Source organism: Schistocerca nitens, chromosome 6, assembly GCF_023898315.1.
Source record: "Schistocerca nitens isolate TAMUIC-IGC-003100 chromosome 6, iqSchNite1.1, whole genome shotgun sequence".
NCBI lineage: Eukaryota > Metazoa > Arthropoda > Insecta > Orthoptera > Acrididae > Schistocerca > Schistocerca nitens.
Window position 1 is genome coordinate 400,744,823 of NC_064619.1, and position 16,384 is coordinate 400,761,206.

General features: G+C 43.6%; 1 protein-coding gene across 5 annotated transcripts in view; it reads right to left on the reverse strand.

Annotated features, from left to right (window-relative positions):
• Positions 1-1,340: 1,340 nt before the first annotated feature.
• The window catches only part of LOC126262933 (uncharacterized), a 421,675-nt gene continuing 406,631 nt past the window's right edge, over positions 1,341-16,384 (reverse strand). For all 5 annotated transcript variants that reach the window (XM_049959863.1, XM_049959864.1, XM_049959866.1 and 2 more), the window contains exon 8: positions 1,341-1,811. In XM_049959863.1, the coding sequence (XP_049815820.1) occupies positions 1,443-1,811 (369 nt within the window). In that variant the 3' untranslated portion in view covers positions 1,341-1,442. The remainder of the gene's footprint in view (positions 1,812-16,384) is intronic.

Consider the following 16,384-nt stretch of genomic DNA (forward strand, 5'->3'; position numbering starts at 1 on the left):
GTCAACAATACAATGTTGCCACATTTAACCCCCCCTCCACAGAGAGGAAATGGGGGACCACCCAAGAAGAGCCACCATCACGACTGTGCCAGCTTTCTCTTTACACCTCTACTGTTGGAGAGGGATGAATGCATCAATTTGAGGTTAGGGACAAAGGTACAGAAATGACAGAGTCAAAAGTTGTTACCGAAAATCCTTCTGATACCTCTGACTGGGACCTCTTCTACTGCAAGCTCTTTACTCTTCATTTTTTGAGAGCTGGTAATATGGTGCAAAATAAGAAAAATGCGTGGTAAATAAGGGCACTAAAATGCGCACTTTAAGAAATATGAGCACTTTTTCAACTTTTCAGCTGTGAAACGCACCTCTTGTACTGAACAAGATGCATTTCATAGCCCATGTTTAAAGACTATTTTCCTTTGGTTGCTATGTAGTGCCTGCTCTCAACATACGGAAATCAAAGAGCCTATAATAGAAGAGGCCGATTGACAGAGGTAGCATAACGATTTTCGCTTATTACTATCGCCTCGACCGTTTGATTACCAGCTGAGAGTTTGTGACAGCATCACAGAATCACCCTGCATTGCGGAGCTGGACTCCAGTGGTAATGCATACACGAGGAACTCGAGTAAAAGGAAATGATCTGGACAAATACAGCCGAATGTACCTTTATAGTCCTGGTTTCGCACATTGAAAGAGAATAAAAAATTTGTAAGTTCCTCCTTTAATCGAGGATCGTCTCCACCGAATATATGTACGAAGTACTACTTACTGTGAATATGGTGAGTTTGTTTCATTCCAGGGGCGCGGGTGGGGAGAGCGGGAGAGTTCTGAGCGAGAAAAAGTTACTTAAAGGTTTTAAATGATGTATAAAGTTTGTTGCAAGTCACTAAGTGCCCTCATTTCCAAATACTGGATGAATGAAGTCTGGGTGTTTGCACGTCATTGAGTACACTTCCATTTCACATGCACGCCTTTGATAGGTAGGTGGTTCTTACCCCTACAGCGACTCTTTACAGACAGTAACTGATATATGCAGCATGTTTGGTTGAAATCAGTGAAGTGGTTTAGGAGGAGACGTGTAACATAAATACATTTTTATATATATGTGTATTCCTCGAGATCATTGAACGTTACTTGACATGAACTTTGGGTGAGTTACTAATATACTCCAACGACCTAAAATCCAACGTTGATTTGTTGGATAAATTGATTACCTATTCTCTGTTGTCTGTATTCAAGCTGAGGAATTTACATTTAGTTTTCAAAGTGGAATGTTAGCTGGTACCACTTGTCGCTGGATTTGCATCAAACGATTGATCAGTGGGTAGGGAGCCGGGTTACAGGAAACCTCATTCAACATTTTATTCTCTGTTGCCACAGTACAGACATTCAGTTTAATAGCACATAACAGAAACGGAGTCGCGAAATTTCTCAGAGCACTAACAGTTGTCAGAGTCGACTAAGGTCTCTTGTGGTGTGGTCGCCGGCTCGCCGTCTCTTTTGTAGACTCTCGAGTATATGGCGAACGTGAAGAGCGAGACGCCCTCCTCCATGACGGCGGCAGTAGTCTTGAGCGTGAACCGCTTGAGCTTCTCCCCCGCCGGTGCGGTGGTCATGTTGAACCTGTCCGCCGGGAGCGGCGCCAGCCCCGGCAGCAGCGTGTTGGCCGTCACCAGCGTGTGGTTGGTGCTGAAGACGCCGCTGATGCTGATGGTCCGGAACACCGTCGCGTGTGCGGCCTCGTCGGGTAGCGTCAACATGCCGCACGAATCCATGTCGTCTCGAGAGCAGGGAATCACGCCGCACACCTGGGCAGAGCAGTTTATTCTAAGCCCTGTACATTTATGCTATACAGGCCACTGAGTAGTGGATGTTGATAAGAAGTGCTATTACGCAGGGTACATCGTAATTGAGGAGTTTGTTGGAATATGGGCGTAAGTGCGGAAAGTGCATTTCCGGTAAAAGTGAGTTGAAGATTTGCATGATTATATCTTATTGAAAAACAGTTATATTTCAATGATATAATAATTCTGTCTTAGACCATACTTTTAACATACAGAATCATTGCTTACAAATGAAGATATTTCTTCTATTTGTGATATATTATCCAAAATATGATGAATGTTTTACGTCCTTTTTCCATCAAACCATGATACATCTGCAAAATATCATGAAAATTGAATAAAGTGTTCTCGGGTTTCCAACTGCGTCATTTGCTTAAAACTACAAGAGCTTTCTGCCAAGCACTGCCAGAGGGCTGTTGGTCCGCCCTTATATACGCTAGCTGCCAGCTGTGACGTCACTGGTGCCCGTGACATTGCCATATATGGGCATGTTCTCAGTCGGCGTTCGATGTGCCCTCTTCAACCGCGCGATCGCTGGACCCCACGCAGCGCTGAGCTGCAAGCCACCGTCTATATTCAGGGTGTTTGCGGTAATTTTTGCTTCCTTTATTAAACTGTCCCAGAAGCCGTTAGTGCGAGCCACGACACAGAGACAGAGGACAGAGAGAGGTCATTCAGCACAGAAGCGCACAGCATTACAAACATTGGTGCATCGTGCAAGAGTAATAGCAGACGACGATAACCTGCCCCATGAGCTGAGCCACCTACGCAACGTTTTCAGGAATAACGGCTACAGAGCCCATCAAGTGAAAGAAGTGATTTCTGCGAAATATCAGAATTAGACCACCGACGAAGAGCAGGAAAAAAAATTTACTTTGCTGCCATTCTGTGGCTCTGTGTCGGGCAAGATAAGCCGCCTGTTGAAAAGACACAAGATCAAATCAATCTTCAGGCCTCCAACTAAAATCCGTCAATTACTGAGACCAGTTAATGACGCAGTAGGTCTCAGAACACCTGGAGTCTACGAAATACCTTGTGAGTGTGGCCAGAAGTACATCAGACAAACAGTGCGCACTGTGGAACAACGCAGGAAAGAAAGTGAGAGGTATTATCGGCTACGCTATGCAGAGAAATCTGCGTTAGCTGAGCATGCGTTAGAAAACGGTCACCACATAAAATTTGACGATACCTCTGTCGTGGCTCGCACTAACGGCTTCTGGGACAGTTTAATAAAGGAAGCTATTGAAACAAAAATTACCGCAAACACCCTGAATAGAGACGGTGGCTTGCAGCTCAGCGCTGCGTGGGATCCAACGATCCCGAGGTTGAAGAGGGCACATCGAACGTCGACTCAAAACATGCTCATATATGGCAATGTTACGGGCACCAGTGACGTCACAGCCGGCAGCTAGCGTATATAAGGGCGCACCAACAGCCCACTGGCAGTCGTATCACTTGACAATGGCGAAGGAGTGCTTGGCCGAAAGCTCGTGTAGTTTTAAGCAATTGACGCGGTTGGAAACCCGAGAACATTTTATTCAATGTTATCGCCGAGAGACTCTGCATTCATACATCATGAAAACTGAGTTGAAAATTGCTTTTATTATTTTATTATCCAGTTAAACTGTACATTAACAAAACATATACGTTTATAGCCATTATATTTCTTGTTCAGGATCAGTAGCTTCTTCACTATTTACTCTGTCTAGAAGTTCTTCATACCAGCCTTTTACTGTTTTAGGAAGAAAGCGCAACAGGTCTAGAATGTCCTTCAACTTTGCTTCTACGGCTGGTTTCTCTATTAATGACTAAAATGAAATATCTTCAGGGAGTCTTGTTGATTTCTCAACGAACTTAAAGGGTATAAAGACGTACCAATATCATTTTGCAGCACCGATTTATGCCATCACTGCCAAAGTGCATCCTCACATATGACTGCAGCTGGAAAGGAAATTTCCCGTGTGGCTTTGATGAGAAGAAGCCCATTAAACATTTCTTCCATCTTTAATTAGCTCACTTCCGTCAATGACGTGTAATGGCTCTGCTTTCTCTCTGCATTGTTTAAGAGTTATGACTTACTCTTCTTTTGAATGTACAGTTTCCCTCTTCCTCAACTTTCTTCCATAAATGCAAAATTTCCAGTCACACTTACTTATTTTTGTCTGTAAAGTTATTTTCTGACTCATTACTAGTCACTTCCCTCATTATATCACACAAGTTAACACGCAACGCAGCTCAGAGTTGATACGATAACCTAACGCATTAAACAAGGTGACAACTGCCTTGCACCGAAGATATCGAGTCGAAATTTTCAAGGAGGGTGATTCAAATACGGAGGTACCGATTTAGCACTTTGACGGAAAAAGGGCGTAAATCCAATTACGCCCATATCCCATCACACACCTATTGACAGTGAAAACTGAAGTTGTTCAAAGTATTTCACAAAGGAAGCAAAGATATTCGAGTAAATGTGGGTCTCGCAACGAGTCGTCTGAGAGATAATTGTCTTAAGAATGAAATACTGAGCACGTTACTACAGTCTAATAGAGCTCAAATTATCCCATCGCCCATGGTTAACAAATGTGGCAGACGCAGCATTCCTTTTTTACAGCTTTGAACGCAACATATCTGGAGGTCAGAAGCGCCTAAATTATACCTCTGTTTCTGAGTACATCACTCCGTGGTGCTTGGAGTTAATTTATACATAGGAACCTAAAAGGCATTACCAGGTGAATAAAACTATAAAGACTAATGGCAGGTACCCTCGAACAATAGTTAAAAAGCGAAAAACGCATTGCAAAAGAAATGAAAATGTAGAACGACCCAACCGAATAACAGACAAATCGTTAAACATCTCTATGACCAGAGGAATCCACGATAAAAATTAAATTACCCTCGCCACGTTGCTGCTGCGAGTAAAGAGTAGGATGACGTCTACAGCCTGTGCCTGCATATGTTAGTACCTCAGCTAGTTTAGATTACAAAATCACATTACAGTATAATGGCTTAAAGAAAAGATATAGGTTTAAAAAGTCGCGCACCGTCAGGGGTTCGTTATAGTCAGCGACAAGTGGTGCGGTATCCCCCGACTGATGAGGAAGGTTGAGAAGGCAGCGCCCGAAACTTGGCCCAGCTGGAATTCTCTTCTCGCGACGAGACTGACAGGAGGAAGTCGCTCAAGTCGTAGGGAGGGGCTTAATCTCCCCGAGTTCCAGTTTGTTCCGATGAAGAGACGACCAATTCTCCTCCCAAAGATGTGGAATGTGCCTACATATAACAACGATGAAATCATTCGATGGGACAGAATAGCTGAATGGCCTTTAGCAGAGATGCAGCCTTAGCAGCAGCCACCTCATTCCTCCTTCTGGAATCCATACGAACGACATGTTGGATCAGCATCAGCGTACGACTGACGGCAATCTTGGTTCCGCTGTACTAATTGCAGGCTACGCAGAGCCTCTGAATGGGACTGAGAGGATCTAAGCATGCAATACGTTTAGAGAATCTGTGGCGCCGGATATTCAGTGTCGTGCGATAAAAAGCCAAATGTTTGGCAGTATAAATAGAACACTGATCTAAAAGACGACAACTAAATCGCTCTCCGCCGAAAACAGAGGTACAGCTCACACTGTGGTCATTTATTCTTCGTGCTACCCCCTAGTTTGGTTCCGTTGCACAAATTTGCGCCTTCTGTAATTTGGAGTCAATATGAAAATGGGAAAGCGTACCCCTTGGCCACCATGCTAGGAAAAAAACCAAAAGTCGCATTAACAAATACTCTTTTATCTGTAACACTTTGTTCGGAAGTATCTGATTAACAAATAAATTCACTACTTTGAAGTTAATTATTGATATTACAGTGTTAACTTTAATAACATCGTTATTAAAGCTGCTGCATACAATTTTTACAAGGCAAAAATGATGAGATCACATTACATTGTCCTTACACGTTATTAATCCTAAATAAGTCTCTTTCTATGCTTTGAAAACAGTACTCGATTTACAACTCGAAGTACTAATTCCGTTGATCCTTATTGGGAAAATTGTTTATTGTAGTCCATCACGAGCTTGTTGCCTCTCTCAGTTGGATCAATTATAATATTCAGCTTAACTATCCTCGTAAAAATTTTCGTTTGTGCCTCACCTAACCGTGCAGGAAGTGTCTTAATATATTTGTCAGTCAAATGAATTCTGGTAAAAATACTACTAGTATTAAACTGTTAAGTGATTTTATTGGTAATTTTTAGGAATTAGTCGAACGCCACTTGAATTATTTTGAATATCTTTGTCATTCTTCTGTACATTGATCGATTCCAGTTTCCATTCAGGAAATTAATTAGGCTTAAAGGTCGTCAAAGAAAATACGTGCAACTGTTTTGTTGGATTTCATATTGTTTCATTCTTGCCTCCTTACAACTTCTTATGCCCGCACAGAACCTTTCCAGCTGGTGTTTGATTCCATGCATCAACCTTAGCGCTTCTTTTATTTGTTGATTGATCAGGATCCGATTATCTTCTTCAATAGCAATTACTTTCTGATAATTAGGAAAGAACAATTTGCCCTCAACTTTCGTTTTGCTTTTGAACCTCCACCAATCTTCCAGAATAATTTCTTTTGCTTTCATCTTTGCATCAATTCTTGTATGCAGTTTCTTAACTCCTGTTAGGGAATGAGTATTTTTCCCATTAAATTATCAAGTTAAGGAAAAACTAATGTGGAATTTTGATGTAAGTCAATTTAGACATCGGCGGATTATGAATGGATGTTGTGCAAATGGGAGTTTACTGCCAGTCACTTCATACGAAGAATATCCAAATAATACACCGTCTGACAAAAAAAAAAGTGAAGCACCTGTGGCTCGACGTCAGTGTGACTCGGTACACATACACACCAACAGCGTGTAAGTAAATGGTGAGAACTGCATTTGTCTGTAACAGGTAGAACTGCCACCATACAACATTAGAGGATTTCAAATTAAACACCTTTCAGCCGTCAATTTTCAGCATTATTATACTCCGATACGTGTGCTCTGGAGGTTTTTTGTCGTATGTCATACCATCTTTTCCCTTCCCTTGTTTATGGGCTACATGACATGTAGAGGCAAACGCCTTTGGTTGTTGTGATCGTAATTGTGTCTTTCTGATGTACTGCGTACGCATGGCAGCACTTTTATGCTTACTCCATAACTTATGTATCTCACCTACCCACACGCCTGTTACTGGTAAACTTATCACTTTCGTGACAACGTGGTTTTATCTCTTCCAGACTGCAATACTTACCGCTTAGTGGAAATTCGTTACGGTATATTGCATTAGATTCGTAGTTTGATTCACTAGAAATGTTTTATTAAATTGTTGCATCTCATGATTTATGATGGATGAATTCAATTGATGAAGTTTTATTCTCCTTTTATTGATTATTATTAGTTAATGATGATACAGTTCTTTTCTATTGTTTCGGTCTGCTATGGACCACGAAGATTTTTATCTCTTCCCTGATTATGTTTTGCTCTTTTGCCACTAGATTTTAATTTTCACTGACTGTGCTCCTTTTCTCTGTTTTGACCTTTTGCAGGCAGGACGTGGAACTGGCGTAGTAAGCGAAATAAGGTTTTTAGTAATTTTGACTTTATCTCTGAAAACTTCTCGATCCTGAATGTCATCAAATGAATTTTGAGCTTCCTATTAATCCTGTTTAACTTAGCTTGCCCATTTTGAACACAGTTTTGTTTTTGAAATTGATGAATGTATGCGATGAGTAAGTCTTTGTGGGTTCATTCTTTCCAGATGACCAAAAAACATCATCCTCCGCTTACTCATGATGGTAACAATGTCTTCTGTATGTTTTTATAATTCACAGTTGTGTCTTCGGCGGAATTCTCCGTTTTCTTTGATAGGGCGACGGAATTTTCTCAGAATTTTTCGGTCTTTTATTTCAAGTTTCCGTATTAACCCTTTCTTCGTCATGTTTAAACATTCTGATGCATACAAAGCCGACGGTCTAGTTACGTTGTTATAATGACAAAGTCTTAGGTTTAAAGACAGGCTTTTGCTTTTGTGTAAGTCTTTGCACAGATGAAAAGCACCTTCTAGTTTAGAGCACCTACTTTCTACAGCTGCATTTTCTGAACCGTCAGGTGTAATTATTTCTCCAAGATATTGAATTTTCTTCGACTGCTTGATTTTCTCTTGTTGTATTTCAATATGAGGATGAGCGTGTTTGATGTTTGTGATGAATTCAGTTTTGTTAAATGCTATTTTTGGGCCAGTCTTAGCAGCAATTGATTGTAGGCTGGACACCTGAACCTCAGCTTCGTCAGTATTATTTGCAATGAGTTCCAGATCAACAGCAAAAGCCAAACAGGTTCCACAGAGGCCATTTTCTTTGTATCAAATTTGAATCCCTGGCGGTACGGTTGTTTTCCACTCTATCTTTTCCAGGACACAGTTGGAAAGCAATGGAGAGATACAGATAGTTGTGGGGTTGTCCTCCAGTGTAAGTCATTTAATTTTTACTAGTATTTGACAGTATATAATCAAACGTTTTATGTTCAATCTGAACTCGTCAGTATATGACTACATTATTTTACTCCTGTTCTTTCACGGGCGTTGCATTAGCTTTATTCCGTGATTCTCTATGCGTAACATGAAATGTTGACCTCCATTTCGTACATTCCTTTCTTACGATTACTTGATGTATATACTTTCGGCACTAGTTTAAGTTAATATAGTGCGCAGTGTTCTCTTATTGTTTGATTCCTTAATTTTTCCGTAACTATATACAATTTCCTATACTGGTTGCTATTGGTATAATTATATTATTTGCATATTACCATGTATACAAGACTTGCACCACCCCTCCTTTTTTGGTTACTTATTTCATACTGGTAGCATTGTTGTCTGTACACAAGGCCTGAAGATGGCGTAATAAAGCGCCAAAAGTGGTTGTCTAACAAAATAAGGTTGGAAACTGACGGCTGAAAGGTGTTTAATTTGACATCCTCAATCGAACAGCCGAGTCCCGCTACCATCGCTAAAAATATGGACATACAGATACTACATTAGCGTTTTTCCTGTTCAGTATTATTTCTAGGCCTGGTAGCATATATAAGGAACGTTAACAGGGTCAGGTGTTGAGTGATCATTGTGAAGGACACGGAAGGTCCACCTACTTGCGTGAGACAACGTAATCAGCACAAGACACAGGTTCAAAGAGGCCTCATTGTGGGTCTATACTTGACTGGTTAGTCGAACCGTGCAATATCCAGGTTTTTGAGGCCGTCAGATGTGACGGTGGCGGGGTTTTGGACTTCAGGCCAGGCATACTCATCGTCAAATCGAGGTCGACCACACTGACTACCACATCCGAGGGTAGCCGTATTGTGCACCAAGCACGTTGTAACTACTTTACATGTGTGCCTGGCACCCGAGAATAAGCAATGACGACGACCACCTACAGTCTGAATTGCAGAACTTAAAACGTGTTTTCGAGGAAAAAGGATACAGCAAACGAGACATCGCAAACGCTTTGAAGGGCCGCCGACGAAAGGCACCTAGTGAATCAGTATAAGAGGCCAAACGGACTGCATTCCTGCCATACTGTGGAGGAACCAGCAGTAAGTTAGGACGTCTGATGCAGAAACATGAGCTAAGACCAGTTTTCCGGCCAGTCCCCTAGATATGTGATATGTTGCGCCCTGTTGAAGGCTACATTGCTCTTCGAGTGTCCGGCGTGTATGGTGTACCGTGAGAATGTGGCAGCATGTATATCGGACAAACAATTCGCACGGTTGCGGAGCGGTGTACTGAGCACAAGCGCCACATAATACGAAGGGAGCTTGACAAGTCGGCCATAGTGCAGCACTGCCTAGAAAACGCACATAAAATACAGTTCGAAAATACGAAAGTGTTGGCTCATGCATCTAGAAATTGGGACTCCGTTATAAAGGATTCGGCCGAGATTCGTTTAAAGAACAACAATTTCAACAGAGACCAAGGTTACACAGTGAGCAGGGCATGGGAACGGGCGTAGGACATCGAAAGAAAGCAAAGACAGAAGTGCGAAGCGGGAGCGGCAGTTTCAAACGAGGCGCCTGCCCCTGACCCCACCTGACGTCAGCGGTGCTGCCACGGGCAATAAGTCCGCTAGCTGCCCGGATCGACTTACGCGCGGGCGCCGCATTGGGTCTATCTGATTGGCTGTTGATGATATCATCATGCCTATATAAGCGAGAAACCGTGGCAGCCCCGGCACCCCTCCTACTCCCCCTCCATCTCTTCTGCCTCCTTTCAGTGTCTCTGCACTCCCTCCTGCCCTGTCTTCCCTCTTCATCTCCCGCCCCACGTGTCTCCTGCCTCTTCGTGTACCCACTGATGCCCCTCCTCTCTTCACCCCGCTGCTTCCCCTTTTGCCCCTTGCTCCCCCTCCTTTTCCATCCTCTCTGCCCTTTCCCTCGGCAGGTCCCGCCTGGCAGTTTTACTCTTCGTCGTGTGTGCTCCAAGTGGGTTTTAAGTGTGTTGTTCCGGAGTGTTTTTACTACTGTGGCCGACTTTTAACCTGTGCATGTCCATTCAGTGTCTTCTCTGAGCTTTGAAGAATCGCCGACTGTGTTTTTTAAGTTTCTGGTGATTTTTTTTAACTGTCCTCCATGAACGTCCTGCCCATATGGGGCAGGGGAATGAAATCACAATAAAGAGAAAAAAAAGCAGCCCCTGCAGTCAGTGAACTCCTGACGACGATGGCGGATATGGTCATCGAAAGTTCGAGGATTTTATTCGAACTGATGCGGCTTGAAAACCGAGAACGTTTTATTCAAGCAATGAACAGCCTGCAGATTCTGTGTCATGCCGCACCATGGTCGGAGACGAGCTGGAGACTTACCAGGGAATCAACGACTCTTCCGTAGGCTACCTTTTAACACCTCAACGCGAAAGGCTGCGTATGGGGTGGTTCCGTGATCATGAAGCATGGACTCTGCTGATCAATGTTGTGGCATTCCGTAGGTGGAAAGATGGTGGTTCTGCACTACCGCGGAAGACCATCGTCAACAAGTACGTTGGTGACTAGGGAGACACGTCCCGTTCTTACAATTTTGGTGAGAGACACAACGAAGCTACTCGTGGCGTCATGGTGTGGTGAGACGTGGTGCATGACTTCATATTACGGCTTGATGGCACAACGATACGAAATGTTCATCCTGCGTCTTAACGTGTTACTTTCAAACCATCTTATCACCGTGCTTTTTCCATCTGGACAATACTCCTCCACGCATGACACATTTCTGTATGGACTGTCTACGTGACGCTGAGGTACTCCTGTGACCAGCAAGAACCTCACGTTGTACTCTGATAGAACATGTGTGGAACCATCTCGGACGTCAATTCCTTTCCAGTGCCAGTATCCGGGATACCAAGGGCCCGTTATAACAGTTGTGACCCAGCTTGCCTTACGAAAGGATACAACGGGCTTAAGACACCCTTCCCAAATGAATCACTGCTATGTCTGTGACAGAGGGTGAGCAATGACACGCTGATACTATCAAGTTCTCTGTAAATTTTACTCGATAGTCTAATCACTGAAATAACATTGAATAACCCATCAACACGTGAAGTTTCATTTCGTTTCCTCCACCCCATCTGGGTGCTAAACTTCTTTTGTGAGGCAATGAATATTATCTCCTGTAAAGGAACTGAATACGGAATCATTGTGATTGTTTTAATTTCTACCTTCATTCTAAAGTAAAAAGCTACTGGAGCAGACCGCATTCTCTCACGAAAAGGAACGGTACGGCTCGCTCTGCCCTTTATCTGCCTTGTAGTCATTGACTACTTCATGTGACTTGAGCAATGTGGTCTGTGAAATCAGAACGCATGCAGTTACGGAAATTGATGTAAACAACCGTGCAACATTAGGCAACAGACTACTTCATCATCCAAACATAGTACTTTGTGAAGTTTATGGGCTTCATTCATAAAGCCCTGAAGCATCCTTTACCCTTCTACTCCGAAGACCAAACTACAAGCAGCTTATACCAATGTTACTGAAAAACGCTTTATAAGAGCCACCCTAATGGTCATCCTCAGAGCCACCTGTATAGATAAAGGTGTTGTCCTCACACTGCTCCGGAGTTCCATAAATGTCGAGTGAATGTTCGAGTGTTCTTCGGCAGGGGTGTGAGTTAAACCAAAGATTGATATGGTGCTTTGCACGAGGGGAGAGAGAGAATAACTGTGGGTGAGAGGTTGGGGGGGGGGGGGGGGGGGAGGAAGAAAGTCTGTCTTCACTCTGAAACGTAGCTGGTAACACGAGATGAAGTTTTCCAAGCAGAATACGAAAACCAACTCTAAGAGGTAACTAGGAAGCTGAGTTTGCCTTGTATGCGCTATCAACGGAGTTTTGAAAAGGGAACATAGCATGGGTGGCTGAATTTGTGGTACAGTCGGGAAGTGTATCTGCAGAGGAGAACATCACAACAGCAATAGTTCGTCAGACTAAAGATTTATACAAACGAAAGAGGACTGTCCAGTCTGCTCACCGTGAGGTGCCACTTAGGAACGAGTACGACATACAGAACACGGTCATAGATTTTTGTAATATAAGACCAGCAGGGTTTAATATCTAGTGTTAATCTAAAGTATTTCGTAGTTTCGACGAACAGGAGAGCAGGAGGTCGGAGTCGTAAGCATGGTGGATGGAATTCATGCGCATCGGGTTTTCGATGGAAATGTGGAAGCCGTTGTTTACGCTCAACGAGTAGTGGCGTTAGAGACAGTGCTGAAGTCGCTGCTCGAATAAATAGGTCCTTTGAGAGCTGAAACTTTTTTTTTTGCCATCATCAGTGTTTGGACTGGTTTGATGCAGCAAGCCACCAATTGCTTTTCTTTGCCAACATTTTTATCTCAAGACAGCATTTACAGACTGCGTCCTGAATTTTTCGGTAGATGTATTCCAACCTCTGTTTTCCTCTACAGCTTCTAAGCTCTACAACTCCCTCTAGTACCGTGAAAATTATTTCCTGATTTCTTAACAGATGTGCTATCATCCTGTACCTTCTTTGTGTCCATGTTTTCCATATACTCCTTTCTTCGCCGATTCTGCGGAGCACCTCCTCTTTCCTTACCTTATCCATCCACCTAATTTTAATCATTCTTCTGTAGCATCACAACTCATATGTTTCGATTCCTTTCAGTTTCCCCACAGTCCTCTCTCTCTCTCTCTCTCTCTCTCTCTCTCTCTCTCTACTCAGCTATCACAGGTCCTGTAGACAACGCGCTGCATCAACGATCTGCTTCCACCGCCTTTCTCTCGCAGCCTCTCACCACCCTGCGGAAATTCCTAATGTTGCAATGTCCTTTTCGATGTCATCTTTCCACCTCGTGCGAGGTCGGCCCAATGGTCTTGTTGCTTGGAGAGTTCCTTCCTTCAAATGCTTTCTTGGTGATTCTGTTGTTTTCCATTCTGGCCCCATGTCCAGCCCATTGGAGTGTCCTACTTCTTAATATCTGGATGATAGTGAGCTGTCAAACCGTCTGTTCTGTAAGTCTCACACTTGTTGATTCTAGCAATTTTCCCATTTTTTCCCAATAGTCTGCAAGTATAATGCCAGTCTCAAACAGTCTACACACCAACGGGAACAGTCGTTTTGTTGCCACTGCCCCCAATGATTTTAGAAATTCCCTCCTGTTTCTTTTGTCACCATGTCATCAGACCAGTCCTCCCCCTGAAGGAGGGCTTGAAAGTAGTCTTTCCAGCTATCTGCTCTCTCCTCTGATTCAACTATGAAATTCCTATTACACACCTAATGCCACTGCCGCTGCTTTCAATTTCACCGAAGGTTGTTTTGGCTTTTCTATATGCTGAGTCAGTCCTTCCCTCAATTATTTCGTTTTTGATTTCTGCGCATTTTTCATGCTGGCATTTTGCCTTAGCTTCCCTGCACTTTGTGTTTATTTTATTCGTGCTATTCACCGCGAAATCGTCGAAGAAGTGAGACCCGGCAGAAAATAGTCGATAGTGATGTCCGTAGAAAATAAGGTTGCGCTCAGCTACGCCTTTCACCTACGTGAAAATGTCCTACAGAGCCGACCGCCAACCTCTTCCCCCCTTCATAAGCGTGCACTAAAAATCTGATCTTTTAAAATCTCGCGAATGTTAACACCTAGTTGCGAAGGTGAGCTACGAAGCCTCATTTGTGCACTGTACGGAGGACGCTCCTCAAGTGTTGTAGGCGTTTTTCGAAAAAAAATAATAATATCATCATCTGGCACTATCGCAATACGTCGTCCATTATTGAGGCCGACAAGTTGACAAGCTGGTAGACTGTGGAGTCAAGTCTGTGAAGCCATAATGGACAAATGTTAGAAAAATCTGAGATACAATCCACCATTCCAGCCGTCCAATGAGTATTCGTGTCACCAGCTTGGCGCACTACTGGAGACAGTAACGAGGCAGTAGCAGTAGGAAAGTCCCTAACCTTACCAGTCTTCGTAGTGATAAGCCTGGCTATGTGAAAACTTATGGGAAATGCAGATTTGCAGGCGGAAACACTTGTCATAGGACTATAGGTGCTGCAACATCCGAATGTGAATGTCTTCTGGTGCCGGGCCGAGGGATGGTGACCGTGAACGGGCTTCAAAATTCCGTAACTGTCTCCCATTACGACGCAGAGATATGAAATTTGGTTCAAAGGAGCCTGCAGCCTTCCTCTGTGATGGTGCAGTAGTGTGGCGCCCTGCGACGCCTCCCTCGGCCTCGACGAAGATTCAACATCAAATATGAACAAATGCGAAAAAATGGCTGGAACTCAGAATTTCATTTCTCGTGTCAGATGGGTTAACGATCTCACTTTGCACCAGATTTCACCAAAATTCTGCAAAACAACACCGCGGATGAGTCGCACGGTAGGAAGGTCGTCTCTCTCCCCCTTAGTCATATTTCAGCCATTTTTTGAAGCATCTACAATGGAGGTCAGAACCGTGACGGGCAGGGTTGAAATGTATTGTTGGAATATATTGTTCACGACGCAACACCTGCGCGAATGCAGCCTATATGATTATATGAGTCCGGTTTCCGTGAACACCACATCACGAGCACTGCACAAATTGGGGTATCTGATGATCCGACACATGCCATATGCAACTGTGAAGTAACAATATTCACACTACTAGACTTCAGCAAAGAGTTGATATTGTCAGCTTTGACATACTGGTAAGAAAAATGTGTCTACTGAATTTCTATGATTGTGTGCTAAGCTACCTGAAAAACGAACAGCAGTGTGACGCCTGTGCGAATGAAAAATCGTCCTGGAATCGTGTTCTCTCAGGAGTGCCACTGGAGTGAGTCTTAGGCCAACTTTTGTTTTCCTTGTATGCCGATGATATTTCGTCGATTTTGTCCTTCTGTAAATATGCCGAAGACCTCCAGCATTACCTAAGTGAAAGACCTTGTACAATAGGGGGCCGTTACTGAATCGGTTTATTAATATAAAAATTTGGTTTTTATTTGTTCACTTTATGGTCGTCACTGCCTTCTGCCTGGCGGTAAGCTGCAGTGTCTCAGTCACGTTGTCCAGAACCTGACAGAACCACCCTGAAACTCACGTGTTGAACCACCAGCAGCTAAACTCACGTGCTGCTGACGAGGTAACGCTACCGAACTGCGTGTCTTTCGACCTGACCGACCAATAGGGAGGCTTGGAGATGGTGAAGTTGGGGTGGAACCGCGGCCGGCTGCCGAGAGCGGACACGCCGTTCGCTCTTTTCTGCTGGCAGCTTCCAAACCGATCAGACGCCCTCCTCAGCTGCTCTCTTGGGCGGCTGCCCATTCAGTGTCGGCGGCTCCTCCAGGCCTGCCTTTCTTTACGTCATTAAAACTTCACACAAGTTAAACTATGTTTTATTCTTCGCCTCAACTGGTGCCTACCGCCTTCCCCTCCTGGCCAATCCTGACGCATTAACAACCTTAAGATATAAATACTCTGATCGTCCATAGGAATTATATTTGTCTTCACTGGTATCCCATCGAAAATCAAAAAGGTCAGAATTCCGCGAACAGGAGCCTTCGGTTCTGCTGGACGGTATCCCAACACCATTTCTGAAAACGGATCAGATTTGAGGGTATCGTCGGATAGCATCTCAGCTGGGCAGAGAATACTGTCACAATGTACCAGAAGATATAAGAGATGCCGACATGCCCTAATATTTCCACGTTAAAATAACCAGTAAACAAATGATAACTATTGCGAGGCTTTATGGACTTTCTTTTATCACTATTCCACAGTGACGTTTGTCTGCTCACGCTGACCCAGCTCGGTCAGGCTCTTATGAACTTCAGGTCGTTTCGTGGTTGTTAAACTGTGTGTTAATAAAGACTGTGAACTCTGGTACACGGAAAGTAGACAATGTCTACAAAAGCTGTGACGAAGACTGCAGCCTCATTTGAAGGACAGAGAATTTAAGCGCCACGCATGTTCAGTGAATGCAGACGTGGATCCCGAGTTTCTTCAAGTTTGGAAGCAGCAACTAAGGCAGCAATAGCA